The 17,470-nt window shown below is 29.9% G+C and overlaps 1 protein-coding gene across 2 annotated transcripts in view; it reads left to right on the top strand.

Annotated features, from left to right (window-relative positions):
- ALiX (programmed cell death 6-interacting protein-like protein AliX) overlaps nt 1–17,470 on the top strand; it is a 136,469-nt gene that overhangs the window by 11,116 nt on the left and 107,883 nt on the right. For both annotated transcript variants that reach the window (XM_075375889.1, XM_075375888.1), the window contains exons 2-3: nt 7,054–7,172; nt 11,434–11,561. In XM_075375889.1, coding sequence (XP_075232004.1) covers nt 7,054–7,172; nt 11,434–11,561 — 247 coding nt within the window. The remainder of the gene's footprint in view (nt 1–7,053; nt 7,173–11,433; nt 11,562–17,470) is intronic.

The raw sequence follows: 17,470 nt of genomic DNA, 5'->3' as shown, positions 1-17,470 counted from the left end.
CACGTTTTTTTCTCTTCACTGATATTTGCATGAAATTTAATTATTAATGTCAGTTTCATTGGAGAAACACATTTTTAATTGTAGAAATCAATTTATAAATGTAATCTAACCCAACTTAACCTACGCTCGCTTTGCTTGCTAATCTTGACTAATTAACAGTAATGTTTGCAATTGTAAACATTACTGTTACAGTTTGCTATCTTCCAACCAAATCCCCTTTCTGATCGGTTTATCTTCAGGGCACTTTCTCGTTTTTTACATAACCGACGATCATTTTTTGCATGAATTTTCATAGAAGTCTCATGTTTCATCTTACATATTCAGGTCTTATGAATGATTAATATAAAAAATGGTTTCTCCATCCCAAAATGAAGTGAATATCATATTTTAAGCGTTTTCCTAATGATTCATAAATAAAAATAATAAAAAAATTGGGGGGAATAACAGAAAAATACCAAAAAATCTTTTACTCGTAATTTTGCAATTCATTTATTTAAAAAAAAAAATATTAAAAGCAAATCATAAATCAGAGTACGAGATTATTTTTTATCTCGATAATTTCACTACAAGTTTAAGCTTATCCGTGAGATACGGAAATGGAATTTTGTAGCATATGAAAATGCCATGCCTGACTGGGATTCAAACCAGGGACTCCAGATGAAAGACAATGATGCTGCTACCGCTCTGCCAAAATGATTGGTGGATGCTTCATGTTCAAAATTAATGAAGAAAATCTTTCTACATCCTACATCGGTGACCGTTCAAATAATATTTTTGCCGAAAATGATTCTGTGGGTTTATGCAACACAGAAGGTACTACCATTAACAAAAACCAGGATGTTTATATCGATCGAAAAGTCATCTTGAGCAAATTTTATTGATGTTTGAAAATATGAACTGACCTAATGAATGTTAAGGTTAAACGGTGTGTCGTATTTATCATTACATTAGCCTTTTATGTCGTTAATGTCATTATTTTGAAATCGCTAGATGGTATTGGAGGAAGTCAGTTGTCTTTATCCATGATAAAAATATAATACTCGTCTACCTATATGTTGATGATTTTGATTTGGAAAAAGTCTGCCTCACCTGATGCCCGTTCGGTGGGAATTGTTGCTCCATTCGGTGACAGTCTCTCCTAGAATATGTAATAGAGTTTATTGAGGAAAGCGGTATTATAAATTTATTATGAACTTTATATCATATCAAAATGCAAGAGGCCTTATGTACTCTAGCGAAGTATTTTCCTTTTTACATCACATTAAACATAGTTTTATTGCTCTCTTTGAAAATTGGTGATACTTGATATAAAAAGGTGGAGTTTTTTTCCTGAATTGTTGAATATTTTCATAAACAAGTCATTGTATGAAATCATACCTGAGTATGCTCGGTGGGTCTGTATACTTCACCGGTTGTTTGAAAAATATTTTATACGACTTAAATGTGTTGTGTATAAATTTGTAATCTTGGGTGATTTCAATGTAGCCGGTATCGATTGGTTTTTAGTTGTTTCTACCCTATTTGCATTTTTGTGCCGAAAAGGAAATCTTGGTTTCATATGCCTCCAATGAACTTTTGGCTTTTGAAGAAATAATCATAATTGTAGTGGAAGGTCCGTCATAGATCTCCTTTTTTTTATAGATTATAAACTGTGAGCCTGATTTGTATTGTAACCCGACATGTACTTCTCTTCTTAATATCAGACATATTACATTAACCCCTTTTATTAATTTAAAGAATAAGGATTATCTTATTTTAAAGTCTTGACTTAAATAATGTTTTGTTATCAAGAATGTTAATTTCATAGCTACAGAATTTTTTTTGGCTATTGTAAATTGAATTTAGAAGTGTTCCTTCAAATCATTGTAAATCTTCCAATTTTGCTGATGCTATTCTTTTTTAATTTGCCCATTAAAACAAAAGTAGAGAACTCACCTGAAATACAAAACAACTTTGCATAATATTTATTTGTTTTAAATAACCGTCATTCAGAGGCTTTATATAACCATATTGACATTCAATAAATTTTTCAGTGTAATTAAATTAAAACTTACAAAACTAAACTAGATACAAAACTAAGAATACATACTGGTTTTAAAATTATTCATTTGCTACGGCTAGTGAACAATTGTTGACATAACTATACAACATGAGATAAACTATCATTAAATATATCAGTATTCGTTAACAAGACCCTTAAGAGGTACTCTTAAGGTTACCCTTAAGAGGTAAGACTTAGAACGATAGACTGTATTAATTCTTGGAATAATGAACAATATATGGAGTCGAGGTCTATTTGGGGGCACAAATAAGCAAACGCATTCCAGCAGCGTCAGTATCTCCACCAAATGATGCATTAATTTATAAAAAAGTACCAGCAAGGCAATTTCCCATCTTATTAAATATTTCTCTCTGATTCTGAGTTTGGTATTCCAAAGGACAAATGTTTCTGAATTTCTTGTAATATAAGAATCTTAGAAATTTATTTCGCACAATCTCGATTAAATCCTGTTGCATCAGCAAAAAATGTCTGTTGGAATGGATTCCAGAGAACAGATTCATACTCCAATCTGCTCCGTATAAAAGGCTGAAATAAGTTTATTATCAGTTTGATATCTGTAAATAGTTGTACTACTAATAAAAAAATCAAGTTATTTATCGACATTATTTATTAGGGAGTCATTGTGTTGTAAATAAGTTAATCTAGAGTTCAATAATATTTTAAGGTCTTTCATTACAAATACTCTTACCAAATTTGTATCAAATTGGTATGTGCGTGCGTGTAGTTGTGCGTTTGTTGTACAGTGGGCAATTAGAATTTTATTTCTAAGAATTGGAATTTGTTATCTACACTGATTATATTGAACATTGAGTTGATAACATAGCATAGTTAGAGGTAATTAATTTTAATTTGATTTCTGGTAACTGAAGACATGTGCTTATCATAACTTGATAAGAAACTTTTATAGCTTTGTTGGTAAAGCTATTGTTGTAATTAATTGTAAGCGATTTGAATTGAAGTATAATGAATTTATTTTATTTTATATTACGTTGTCTAAATTGAGTTCACCAGAAGAAGCAGAAATGGAGTCGTGAGTTTTCTTCTCAACGAAGTCGAAAGACAGCTAGGCTGCCTAGGTCAATACTAGTGTCCAATATGATGTATCTAACAGTAAACTGACGATACAGTGGTGAGGGCCCCAAGAGGAAAGTGGAGGTCATTGAAAGTGGAACGGATATTGACCACTTTCTTTAGGCCATTACCAGATTGGTAGATTTTTGTCGCCGGTACACAAACACCAAAAAAGAAATTAAAGAGTGCGCAGTTCTGGTCAGTGAGAGACTGAGGGATGTGGAAATTGTGATGAAAGAGCTGTACGCATTATTGCTTCCCAGTCTAATAAGGGTACGCAGAAGTGGTGAACTGTTGAAGGATGTGGCCACACAAACTACAAGAGCCGTCAACAGAGAGCTGTTGTCACAGATAGAGGAGGTTATGCCAGACGAGGAAGTCCTGGACCTGGTGTCTTGTTGCACAGTATCTCGAAGATGAATGTAATCTCATCAGCATGTAATTTATTTTGTTATTACAAATAAAGGCTAATCTTTCAGTGATCATTTTGGTCATCATATCAACACAATATTGATTAAATAAGTTTCTGTAATAATATAAAAAATTGTCAATATTATCTCACCATAATTTGATAAAATTGCATGCAGGAAACTGTTTTATTTTGTTTATTATTATTATTTAGCGTAATAGTTAGATAATAACCATCTTCACCCTTCAAAAACATAAGGGCGATGAAGCTCAAACACATGTTGGATTTGATTGTCACAACAATGTAAGATTATATCTCTAGGTCCTTTATCTTCATTGACCAGTAAAATACCAACTTCATTAGTAGTTGGAGCATTTTAGTAACCTCTATGCTGATTAATAACTACACTATCACCATAATTATTAATCTAAAATTTCCTGCATTACCCAGAGATGTGTTGTCAGTATTTAAACTGTCTGATCAAATTATTATGTTGCAGTAAAACTTGCTGGAATGCTGTTATTAGTTCCTTTTTCAAGTTTGGTACCATATTAGTATGAAGAGAAGTTTGATCAACATCAGAATGGATATGAATTTGTAAAAATTTGTGATCGATACAGTTGCTGGCAATAAATTTCTTATGCAACAGTAAACTTCACCTTGAATTTTAAACATAAGCATAAAATTTCTTTCTACAATTCGTTTAGCACTGAAAGAAGTCATCTGTAATAAATTGTATTTTCTAATATTATCGAGAAAATGTTTTGACAAAGGATGAGATCCTAAAACTAAACTCTTGATTGGTTCTGGCAGCTCATTAAGTGTAGGAAGTGAAACTTTCCCACCAGAACAGCACATGCCAGGTGCTTCGTCTTTCCATTTTTTTTTTTCAAAAAAGTGATTTATTTTAATCATTGCACCAATTTGTAAATTTTTATTAATATAATCCAAATGAGGATCATATTCAAAAGCAGATCTGAATTTTAAAGTGGCTTTCCTGTATTGTATATCATCGTAAAATAGAACCTCATACTCTTCCATAGTTTCGTGTAAATGCAATGTAGACATTTGCCTTGAATCTGTAGATTTTCTATCAATATTATATCTCTTCCATTTCGGCATGATTTTAGAAAAAGAACTAAACAAATACAACCAGAATAGATAGATAAATCATCACTATAATAAAGGATGGTGCATGGGGTTGTTTGTTGTATGTGCTCACATTCTTATTTTTGCTACTATTTTCGCAGAGCAGACCAGTAGTGTTGTGCTGGGCGGCTGTACACAGTTCCTCTATAACTTTCTTGCTAGAAGCAGTCTATTCTCAATTAATTTACAGATTATTTAATTTAATTTCTAAGCATAGATTATTTTAATTTATATTTTATATTTGTATTTTTATTTACTTATTATTATTATTATTAATTTAATTTTACAAATTTAAATAATCAAATATTTATTGCTCAACAGATACTGCCAAAGTAGATAGATAAATAAATAAATTTGAATAATCAAACATTTATCACAGAACCGATATATGATATTACCTGAGAAATGGAATACAGCTGCATTAGATACTAATATGTACATCAGAGAAACAAATTAAAATTTTCTGATATTCAGTAATTAGCAATTATGAGCAGCATACACTCTCATGATTAAATAGAGCGAATTTAGTGCAACATGCCCACCACCTAGCACAGAGCCAATATACTACTTAAAAAGTTGTTGCATGAGTCCAACATATCCATCGCTTAGTGGAGAGCTAACATACTTCATATGAAGGCAGTGAAGCATTATCTTTTTTATTGTTGTTTTTAATGTTTTTTTGTATGAAATATATCTATAAACCTTCTCAGTTATGCCAAGAAACGTGGATAAAAATTTGGTTGCAACTGATTGATTTTGTTTATCCCAAAAGAAAAAAACCCCTTCCTCTTTGTATAATAGTATAGATTGTAGATATGATAATTTAATTTCCTGGTGAATATTATGTATGTGCATTTCTTAATGCTTAATTCAAGTCCATTTTTATGACTCCATCTCAAAATGATATTGATCCTGTGGAGCAGAATGCAATCATTAAAGAATCGAGCAATAAATTTTACTATCATCTGCAAACATCAAACATCTTTAATATCATGCGTGTGAATTATCCTGTAAACAACTTTACTTTCAAACTCCTGTAACAGCACACAAAAAGTTGACAATGTATATTTTAAATATATATATACTGATTAAATAGTTGACAACATATTACAAAGGTTTATGATAATAAATTTAAACTCGTGTTCCAGACAAATGACCACATAATAAAACACCTAATAAGTAATAAACATAATGATTCATTTGATTTATATAATTTGAGTGGTATTTTATAATCTAGGAACCTTAGAACTCTCGAGAGTTCTTTAAAAAGAAAGTTCTTTACTAACTGCCAAGGACATGTAATATGTTGGACAGAAAATGCTTTGAACTAAACTACGCTATGGCATAAACATCAGCTCTCTAGGAAGCCGTGACCAACAATAATGCATGATTTAAAACGATTCATTGTTTCTCCCACACCTAGTACTCTTTTTGAGAGTCAGCTGCTGCTACTGGAATATTGTTTTAAATAACTTACTACTCTATTTTACTGGACAGCAATAAGATATAACTGAAATATGATAGAGAAATATGTACATTTATTTCTTTAATTTTGAAAATAGAGTTATGACAGTATTTTTCTGAGAAAGAGGACAGATTTCTAAATCGTTTAGTATAAGGAACTCAATTTCCTGAAAATTTGATTTATTAATCCTTTTACCGAGTATCAGGCAAGATGTCATAAAGAAATGTGGAGAATTTAAAGTCATGTTTTGCTACAAGTAAAAATAATCAAAGGGGTCCATAAATATTTCATAGTTGGGTTATTGCTTGCAAAATATATGAGGTCTTATTTTTACTTCCAACATTAAAAAAGGAAACTGTACTGAAATTCTTGGAATTTAAATTAAGATTAATTAAGGTAAATTTGATATTCTAATCCAGATTTCTTAGGTTTCATGTTAAAATATACTTTTGCAACAAAATGTGTTTATTATTCTATTAAATTTGTAACTTAAAAAATAAAACATGTTAACTAAAGGCAATACAGGCCCGATATTCTTTTTCATTAATTTCATACTTTCTTCAAATAGTAATTGAAACATTAATTCCAAATGTCAAAACCCTCGACTCATTACATGATGCTGTTTATAATGTTGTCAGGGCACGAAGTAGATCTTTTTACACTAAGGCTAATTAGTTCCAAGTTCGTACCCAACATTGAATCAAAACATTCTAAGTATATCAGTATCATATGTGTTCGGATCAAAAATATTTCACTTTATAATTGGACATTCTGAATAGAATTGTCTTGTATTTGAATTTTTATTCTAAATTATCATAAATTAGATTACATATATTAATTAGATTTTATGCGTGTACTGTTTTAATTGTTTTTATTTATAATTTCATTTTTTCACAGTTATTATGATCAGTTGGTTGCATTGGAGGCTAAAATTCCTCCAACTGAAGTGCAGATACCATTTAAGTGGAAAGATGCATTCAATAAAGGATCCTTTTTTGGTGGTCGCATTAGCCTTAGTAAGTTTTCTTATTTCTTTTTTTTTGTAGAAAGAAGCCAAAGCATGTTTTATTAACTTAAATCCAATTTTTTTTTATTTTTCTACTTTCACAGTGTTTTCAAAATTAAATAATGTGTTAAGAAAAAAGTTTTTGTTTATTGACATATGAGTGTATGTTTATATGTGCTGGTTTTAGATTATTTATTTTATGAGAAAAGGAGATAATTTTTCATTAAAATTTGGCTATCCTATTTAGATATTAATTGCTGTTTGTTTTATTCTTGAGTTGTGCAATTTAAAGATTATTGTTTTAAATTTACTACTAAAGGTTTGAAATTATTCTTTTCTTAATAAAAGCCAGCTGTTGGGACACTCTCTTTAGGTTCTGTCTAATTACAAATTCGTGCTTAAAAACATTATTACTAGATTTTATTCATTGTTAACTCGTACAGAAGATGAGAAAAAAATCCATGTAATTATGCTTAATTAATTAAACATTGAAATTTAATTTTGTTCATCTGTTCTCTAATCATCATCAGTTCAGTCCCCAACTATATAAGTTATCTCTTATATTTTGTTTATTTGAATTTTCTGTCTTAAATTTGGATGTTTGCTTCTTGAAATATTTTAGGAAATTTATCTCCATTTGACAGACCTATGGTTATATCAATTTCATCAAAAGTCATGAGACAAATTAAAAAAAAAAGTGAATTAATAAAAACAAATGAAATGAGATTGACAAAATAACGATAAATAAAAAAAATTTATTTCCTAACCTTTTCTACCAAAAACCTTAGAAGTCAGCTTTATGTAAGTAAAAATAATTATATACTGTAAATTAAAAATATATCATCCTCTTACCTCCCATCCCTTCGTTTTTTCTCTCCAAAAGACTTGTAGAATTTTTTATGAAATAAATGTAATCAAATTCTTTTTATTCTTGTTGTTATTTATAAAACCCAAATAATCTTATTTGCATTCATTAAATAGGTTAACCAGAAAGCAAAGATTTGGTTAATAGATTTAAAAGAAGTGATAACACAGGTCAATAAAATTAAATGATTTGAAAGTTGTTTATAATTTTATAACTGATTTTTATATTATTTTGTGTGCTGATTTCAAATTTGGCCACCGTTTTTTTTTCTATCAGTTAAGGATTTTTCACAGTACTACAAAAAAGAAAATGGAAAAAGGCATTTTGTATATATATTCCTCGTGGAAAACTTTTATTTATAAAAAAGTAATAGGACCTAAAGAAAGGATTTTTTTACATTTTCTTACCTCTACGAAGACTTGTACTGGCTTTTTCTTTTCCTTTCAGCGCTTCTCAAGCCACATTTTCTATTGTAGTCAGCTTGCAGATCATCTCCATGGATGCACCAACAGTAGTCTGCAATCACGTTCACATTCCACCTACCCCATTATCTGCATTCCATTTCTTTATATATTGGTGAAGTCTTTCACCCTGTTCTTCATTTACAGCACCAAGATTTTTGGGGAAGTAATTAATATGAGAATGTAGAAAATGTACCGTCAAGCTCATCGAACAACCAAAGTCTTGGAATTTCATTAGCATGTTTTCCATTACACACTTAAAATTTTACATCCTTATTGTTCCCAAGGAATTTCTTTGCGACTTCTTTAAATGCTTTCCATGCTTCTTTTGGTTTGAATGGCTTCATCTTTAAAAGGTTTATGAATGTCTGTACCAGTGAAAACACCTTCTTTCACTTTGGCTTCTGACAGATGTGGAAACTTATGGCATACGGTTTTAAAACATTCTTTACTTACAGCCATTACATATTGTTTCATCAATCCCAGTTTGCTGTGAAGTGGAGGAATTCTACTTCACTAATTCTACTATTACTAGATTCTAGTAATACTCTACATAGCCATTCTTTTCTGGTCCGATGTTCTTTCTTGTCCCAGCTGTTTCATTCACACAAGAAGCAGGAATATTTAGTCTATCCTCCCTGCTGCCCAAGAAGCATACTTTTAGGTCACTACATATTATCCATTCATGATATATTTCAGTTTAGACAGAACTAATTCTAAATTCTCATAGCATTTTTTGAAATGCACAGAGTGTTCTACCGACATTGAAGCATATTTGTTGCCATTATGAAAAATAACAGCTTTGAGGCTTCTTTTGGATAAGTCAATAAACAGCCTCCATTCATTCACATCATAATTTGTGTTCAACTGCTCCATTACACCAGGAACATTGTTGAATTAATCTTCCATCTTCAGAAAAGTTGGAGTAAAGATTTTTCTCTATTTCTGTACTGTGAGAAATAAGTGCCAGGGGCCAGTAAGTTTTTTCTTTTAATTTAGATCCTAAACGTTCTGCTGAATGGTTAGGAAGACTTAAGTCTCTGACCAAGTCTTTCAGTTCATGCTGTGAAAAAAGTTGTTCAGAACTACCAGAAATAAAGTCATCATCCTGTAACTCTATTTCAGAGTTGTTCAGTGTATCTTGTAGATTTTCTGGATCTGAAGGTACAGCTACATTATGGCTGTGAGGTACAGGGTTATTGCCAAATAATAATTTGAATATATTCAAATGTCTTTCTTTTTCTTTGTTTCTTTCTTATTTTTTTAAATCGAACCCTCATACATTACAAGGACAAAAGTAGCAGTCATCACTGTGATATTGTGGTTCTCCAGATCATTGATACTCCAAACCGAAAAGACTTTTTTTTTGTCAAATTTGCGTAGCTCTTCCACACAAGTAGGACAAACTGTATGAGGGGCCCATGTTTTCTCTTGGTCACCAAGTTTTACCCCAAAATAGGCATAGTACACTTTTTTAACAAAGCCTGTAATATTTCTTTGATGTTTCTTTACCAAAAACTCCCCTCAGATGTGACAGAAGTTGTTAGGTGAATTAATACAACCCTTGAAGCCATTTCGAAATATAAAAACACAAGGACAGCGTAAATAAAATAACTTCAAAAAATGAAAGAAAACTAAACACTGCGGTTTAGAAAACAATTTAACACTAGTAAAACCTTTCAACACAGTGTTCTAATTGCGACTGCTTTATTTCTATTTCATTAGAGTGAAGGGGAATAGGATTGAGTGAGTCATTACCTTAGCTAATAGCGTGACAAAAATTACACATGAATTCACTCTAATTAATCATATTATATCATCTTATCGGTCACTCATCTTACTGTATCAAACCAAAATTATGAATGCTACTTGTATTGTTTTATGTAACCAAACCGATAATCAAAAAAATTATCACTGGTTTAATTTTTTATTCATGACTGAAGACAAAAAAAAAATAATAAAATTTATTTTTTATATTTGGTTGGTTTTGTATTTCAAAACGTGTTACTTTTTAGACAGCCGTCGTATTTACTAACTGTGTAGTATTTTGGTGTGTAATCTTAGATATTACACACCAAAATTAAAAAAAAAAATTGTATTTTTAACATAGTATTTCACAGGTGATATATGTGGAAACAAGAGTCACAAACATTTATGTAATTTTTATTTGACTAAATTGTCAATTGCTGTACCTGTAAAGTACAATTGCAGAGTAAATAAAATAAAATTATATTGCTATATTAACTGTAGAATATATATACTACTCTACAGTAATAAAGAAAAACTATCAGTATTACTTTTTCTTTATTTTTTTACAACCTTGGAGATGCATTTGCATGTGAGGAAGATAAACTGAATGAAACAATAGGTGAAAAAATGCTAGAAATCAAATTCAAGACCAAATGATTTGAATCTGGGATGCTAACCACTACACATTCAACCGACGAAATATTTTGTTCAGCCAAGGAAACCTTTCGACTGATGACTCTGTACTGATTGTCTGTTAGTGTAACCCCCTATAACATTGTTACAGATTGCTAGCTGAAGCATTTTTCAGCATGTTCTACCAACACACATACACATACAAAGAATGGTAATCTAAAAAACATGTTTGTATACAATGATGGTGGTTTAGAGGCTGATATTACTGACAATTGAAAAAGAAACCTTTTTTTGTGGCAAAGTTAACTACAAAGTAGGCACAGGCACTACGAAGTAGTGCCTGCACACAATTTTGTAGGCTTCTCAAGAAGAAAATATAGTTTAAATATTTTTTGAACATACCTCTTAACATGTCTCTAACTTATTTAACTTTAAACAATTTATATAGTTAAGTTATCTTGTCTAATTTATTAACTTGAGTTTTAGTTTTTGAAATTTTTTTTGTGGTTTTAGGATTGAATTTCATTTTAAGTAATTATTTTTAATAATTTTTGTGTGTATAGCAATATCATCTCTGGCGTATGAAAGAGTATGCGTTCTATTTAATATAGCAGCATTGCAAAGTGCTGTTGCTTCTGCACAAAGTATGGAAAATGACGATGGATTAAAACTCGCTGCAAAATTGTTTCAGGTAATTTAATTTAATAATATATAATTTTCATAAATTGTAAGTGTGTGTTATGGAACATTTGGTTAGTGTAAGCACAAACCATATTTATAGAGGTAGAAAATAAAAAGAACATAGCTCAGTCAACGTAAACTAAACTGCCAAAATATAATTAGTACTTTGCATTAGGTCAACATGGAAAACGTTTCTGCCAGAAATACACTGATATACATTTTAAAAATACAAAATTAATAAATCTTAAATAAATAACTTCCATATTTTTTACTAACCAGAAATGTACTCATGTTGGACCTATTAAATTTAACAATAAAGCTTATAAATTAAAAAATCTTAAACATGCAGCTTTAGAATGGTGTAAAACAAGTGTTAATTAAAAGTCCTCAAAGCTATTGAGGAAAATTTAAGGGTGAGTGTGTAAGATGTTAAAAGGTTTTTTTTAAATAAAACAACCCCCTTTCCATCACATAGATCTCAATCTGTTTTTGAACACAATTTCTGACAAATCAAAATCAATGGTGAAGTCATGCGGGTTAAAATTTAATTAAATTTATCACAAAATTTTATTACTTCCATGATTTATTTAGCACAATGAATATAGGTTTTTAAATAAATTTCGTCAAAGATATGCCTGCCAGATTAGTTAAATTTCAGACAAAACCAATTGATGGTTCTTTTTTATAACAAAACTAAACTTTTAATAAAACAATTTGCAGCTGAATTGTAAAATTCAATCTTGTAGACCAGTTAGAAGAATTTAATCTCATAATTGATAATTAATATGAATGAAAATAAAAATAACTATAATTATGAGTAAATTGTATTATGATTTCCTTAAAATTAAATTATGACAATTATTTTTATTAATAATTTCTCAAACATAGTACTGCTGATATGTTAAATAAATAAATTAATAAGTAATATAATCCACCTTACCTTATTGATATGTTCTCTAGATCTTTCGGCTTCAGAAAACCTGAGTCTTAACATAACTGGCAAAAATCTATGATTTTTTTTAGTTTAACATTGTAAATGAAACAAGCAATATGAATCGTATGATTTTTGTAATTACAATAAGTTACATACATGATACAATCCATAATGTTGCATCTTAACAGAATAACAAACAAGTCTAATTGTGAATAAATGAACAATAATATAATTAAATTGTTAATATTTATGTTTAGTTCAAATGGTAATTACATTCATTTGTGATGTAATATTAATTGTATTCATATAAATGTATAACAAATTAATTAAAAAGCTCATAATAGTATTTTGAATAATAATAATTAGTATATTGCTTAAATAAATAATACAATTGAATATCTTAATCTATAATAGTTTGAAATTACATTCACATTAATCATAAACAATAAATAAATCGTGGGAACTTTAATCCTCAAGATCAATAAACAATTACCTGTGTCTTACTGCAACTAATATAATATGTATAAATCAGTACATAATCTATATAATGTGTAATATAGTTGAAATAATAATTAAATTAATACAAATATGAAAATTAGGTTATAAATATTAATACAATATTTATGAGCATCTAAACAGTCATATTATAACATAAATCAAATGAAATTACAAGACAATGTATGAAAATATTTAAATCAATCTTTTGAGATTGGTAGTAGGCATAATTTATGCACAGGTCTTCCTAATGGACTATTAACTGTATATAAATCAACAACCCTTACTAGGTAGGTAGGTTGTCAGCTTGGATAAACCTGGGTGACAATTCCATATTTCCAATGCATTGCAAAAATAGGATGGGAATTGAGACAGGCTTCAGTTTGTGTTAAAACTGTATATAATTCCTCAAAATTAAGTGTAATTTGTGCAATTACGCAGCGCATATGAAATTTAACGCTTTTGATTGCACTTTCCTACGAACCACCAAAATGGGGTGAAGAGGAAGGAATAAATGATCAGGTTATACCTTGTGAATGCTTTAATCTGATTTTAGTTTTTCTGAATTTAAAAATCGATACAAATTATAAAGTGCATTTTTGGCGCAACGGAAATTGGTACCGTTATCAGAAAAATCTTGAGTGGGAGTACCCCTATGTAATATAAATTTTTTAAATGCTGCAATAAACGACTGTGAAGTCCGATCAGAAACTAATTCTAAATGAATAGCTTTAGTAATGAGACATAAGAAAAGTGCTATATAAGATTTATTTATGGTCTTAGACTCTGCCCACCATGACGAATCATAATTGGACCGCTGTAGTCTACTGCATGTGTAGAGCATGGTTGGGAAGGAATAACTGGAAGATGGTAACCGACTAAGCTGTTGTACCTGGCTTTTTGCATTTTACCGAAAGCATATCGTACATTTACAAATGATAGAAGAAATAATTCTATTACCATTTATAATCCAGTATTTCTGATGTAAAGAATGATATGTTAATTGAACACCCGATTGCAAAAGACACAGATGATTAGTATTAATAATCAGTTTTGTAATATTTGCATTTGGATTTAAAATAAGAGGATTTTTAATACTGTAGTGTAATGCAGAGTGTTGTAATCTGCTTCCTACACGAAGTAAGCATAAATTATTCAAAAATGGATCAAGTGATATAAGTTTGCTATGATTCGAAATAGTTTGATTGTTTTTAAGATTATATTATTATTTTTTGGTCAGTGGAAATAAGATTGTGAAAGTCATTGAGGACCATGATGCCACCAAAGTGAAATGTAATTAGCATGTGCTTGATGGAAGTAATTTACTTGGTGTACAACCTCTAGACAATACATCTGCTGGATTATCAAAGGATTTGACATAATGCCGATTAGCATATGAAGTATTTTTCTGAATCTCAGAAATTCTATTGCTGACAAGTACTGTTCAATTAGATATTGTTCGTGAATCCTATGTTGTGCTACTGTAGAATCAGTGTATATCTCATCAAAATGTATGTTTAAGGCAGTAACTACCTTTAATAATAATCAACTAAGTAGTAAACAACCACAAAGTTCAAGTCTTAGTAGTGTAATTTGTTTAAAGGGTGCTAATTTTGATTTAGAACAAAGTAAATTAGAAGAAGTTGTACGGTTGGCGTATACAATTTGTATGTAAATGCAACAGTCATAGCCTTTTATAGAAGCATTAGAGAATCTATGTATTTGAATTGAATTAATTCTACTATCAACTTAGGTTTGATGGAACAATTTATTTTAATTGATTCAATCAAATGCAACTGGTTGTATAAATTGAGCCATTATGTTAAGTAAAGTGTTGCGTAATATCTTGTCCCGATTAATTTTAAGTTGCCACAACAATTGCATAAAATGTTTATGTGAGAAAACAACAGGACCAGTGAGTTCTAAAGGATCAGACACACCTGCTATAATGGACAGAATACTTCTTTTAGTGTGTTTTTTAGAATCATTAGAATGAATAATTTGGAAAACTAGCATGTCTGAAGAATTATTCCAAAGAACTATGATACATTAATTCTTCCCTTTATTTGAAGGAATGGAAGAAGCGGTACTCTTATTAGAAAACCTTTTATGGAGTGGAAAACTATCTTGTAATAATTTAGAAATATCAATTTTCAATTGAATAACTTCATTTGAACCTGTTACGAGATCAACATAAAAATCATTTTGAATGGCCTTTTGGAGGCTTGTGGAAAATCATTCTCATTTTCATTAGCTATTTGAATTAGACATCTAGTGGCTAAATTTGGTGCACAATTGGTCCTATACATTATGGTTCATAATGGAAAATGTTTTATTATTTAATATGGAGAATCATGCCAAAGAATACATTGTAAATTGAAATCACTACATTTAACTAATACCTGATGATACATTTTAGTTATGTTGGATGTAATGATGTGGCTATGGATTCTGAATCTATGCAATTTGGAAAATAGGTCTTGGACTACAGGTCCGACTAATAAATTATCATTAAGGGATAGGTCATTAGTGGTTTTAGCTGAGCCATCAAAGACAACTCGAATTTTAGTAGTTAAGACTAGAAGGTTTGAATATTGGATGGTGGGATAAATAGCACACATTTGATGTGTTAATTAAATTAACAAATCATCGAAATTGACATGTGACCTAATTCTAAATATTCCTGAATGAAAGCGGAGTAGTCATTTTTAAGTTGGAATTGCTGATTAGTTTTCTTTCTAAAAATAATCTATTTTTGCATTTACAAAAGAATCACCTAGTTGAATATTATTATCTTTGCATGATAACGACACGACAAATTTGCCTTGATTATTTTGAGTTGTGTTGGATTGAAAATGTTTTTCACATGTAGAAGTTTATTAACTGTAGCATCAGTATTAATTTCTTTATTTTTCCAGAAATTCTCGAGTATAGTTGAGAGATTTTTATGGTGTTACAAGCAAGAAAAGATGCAACAGTATTGTTGCCCTTCACATTATAAGGAAGGCGACCACTAAGTATATATATACTAATTTACTGTCTTGAATAATAGGATATCTGAAATTTCAAATTAATTTCCCAGACAAGATAAGACTCAAATAGAATTGAGCTCCAATCAGTACGTCAATGTTATTTGCTGTGTTGAACTTGGGATCTACTAGAAATATATTACGAGGAATATGAAGATTAGAATTGTCAAATGCGGTTGATGGAAAGCTGTCTGATATATCAGATAAAACAGCACATTCCACTTTGAATGAAACATTTACATTGAGAATTTGATATAAATGTAACACTGTTTTAGATTGAAATAATGAGTTATTTATGCCTGAAATGAGAAGATCATTTTCAAACCCACCAGATTGGTCTAGTGGTGAACGCATCTTCCCAAATGAGTTGATTTGGAAGTCGAGAGTTCCAGCGTTCAAGTTCTAGTAAAGGCAATTGCCTTCTCTTCTTGAATACTAGATTGTGGATACTGGTATTCTTTGGTGGTTGGGTTTCAATTAACCATTAATCTCAGAAATGGTCGAACTGAGACAGTACAAGACTACACTTCATTTACACTCATACATCTCATCCTCATTCATATCCTGAAGTAATACCTGAACGGTAATTCCTGGATGCTAAACAGGAAAAAGAAAAAAGTCCTAATTTTCAGGCAATTTTATATGTGCAAAAATTTATCTCGCTACAAGAATCTAATAAGATTCTACATGAATGGTGATTTCCATGTATAATATTGGTATTACATATGGCTGTTGGTAAAAGTATGTTTTTGTTTGGCTGATTATTAAATGAACAATAGGTGTTACCTTCAGGCTTGTCGCCATCTAAATTAGAATGATTAATTTTGTCCATATAAACGAGTGTATTATGTTTTTTAGTACAAATCATACGTACGTTTTTTGAGTAACACATTAATAGAATGGCCTTTATTTAAACAAATAAAACAACAATTATTATGCCTCAAAAAGTCTGCGTTCATCGATGGACAAATTTAAAAGTTCTTTACATTCTTGTAAATGCTGGTTTGTATTACAAAACAAACATGGCTTAGATTTAAATTTTGAATAAAAACTGACATTATATCCTTTAAATTGCTTGTTATGATTCAAGGCAAAACGTTTGTTAAAAGCTTTGGTTGAATTGTTATGACACTGTTCTCTGTTTCATTTTCTGTTTTCACTTGTGTATTTGAAGTGAATGCATTAATATTTTCTAGAAGTTTTCATCTAGAATTAAGAAATTCAATAAAGACTTTAAAGTTGGAAACCTTTGATATGATAACTTTTCCTTCCATAATTTTGAGGTATTGCAGTCCAATTTTGATGTTAGAAATTAACGACAATAAATTCACACGTGAAGAAATTTCATTAATAAATTTGGATAAAATTATGGATTCTCTTTTTTTAGGACCTGACCTTAAAATGCTCTCAGCATTATGAAATGCGATTATAAATTTATCAAATTGTGTTTTTAATAATTCT

This window comes from Lycorma delicatula, chromosome 9, assembly GCF_047948215.1.
Source record: "Lycorma delicatula isolate Av1 chromosome 9, ASM4794821v1, whole genome shotgun sequence".
Classification (NCBI taxonomy): Eukaryota; Metazoa; Arthropoda; class Insecta; order Hemiptera; family Fulgoridae; genus Lycorma; species Lycorma delicatula.
Note: the sequence above shows the minus strand (reverse complement) of the source record. Positions and strands in the feature narration are given on the sequence as shown.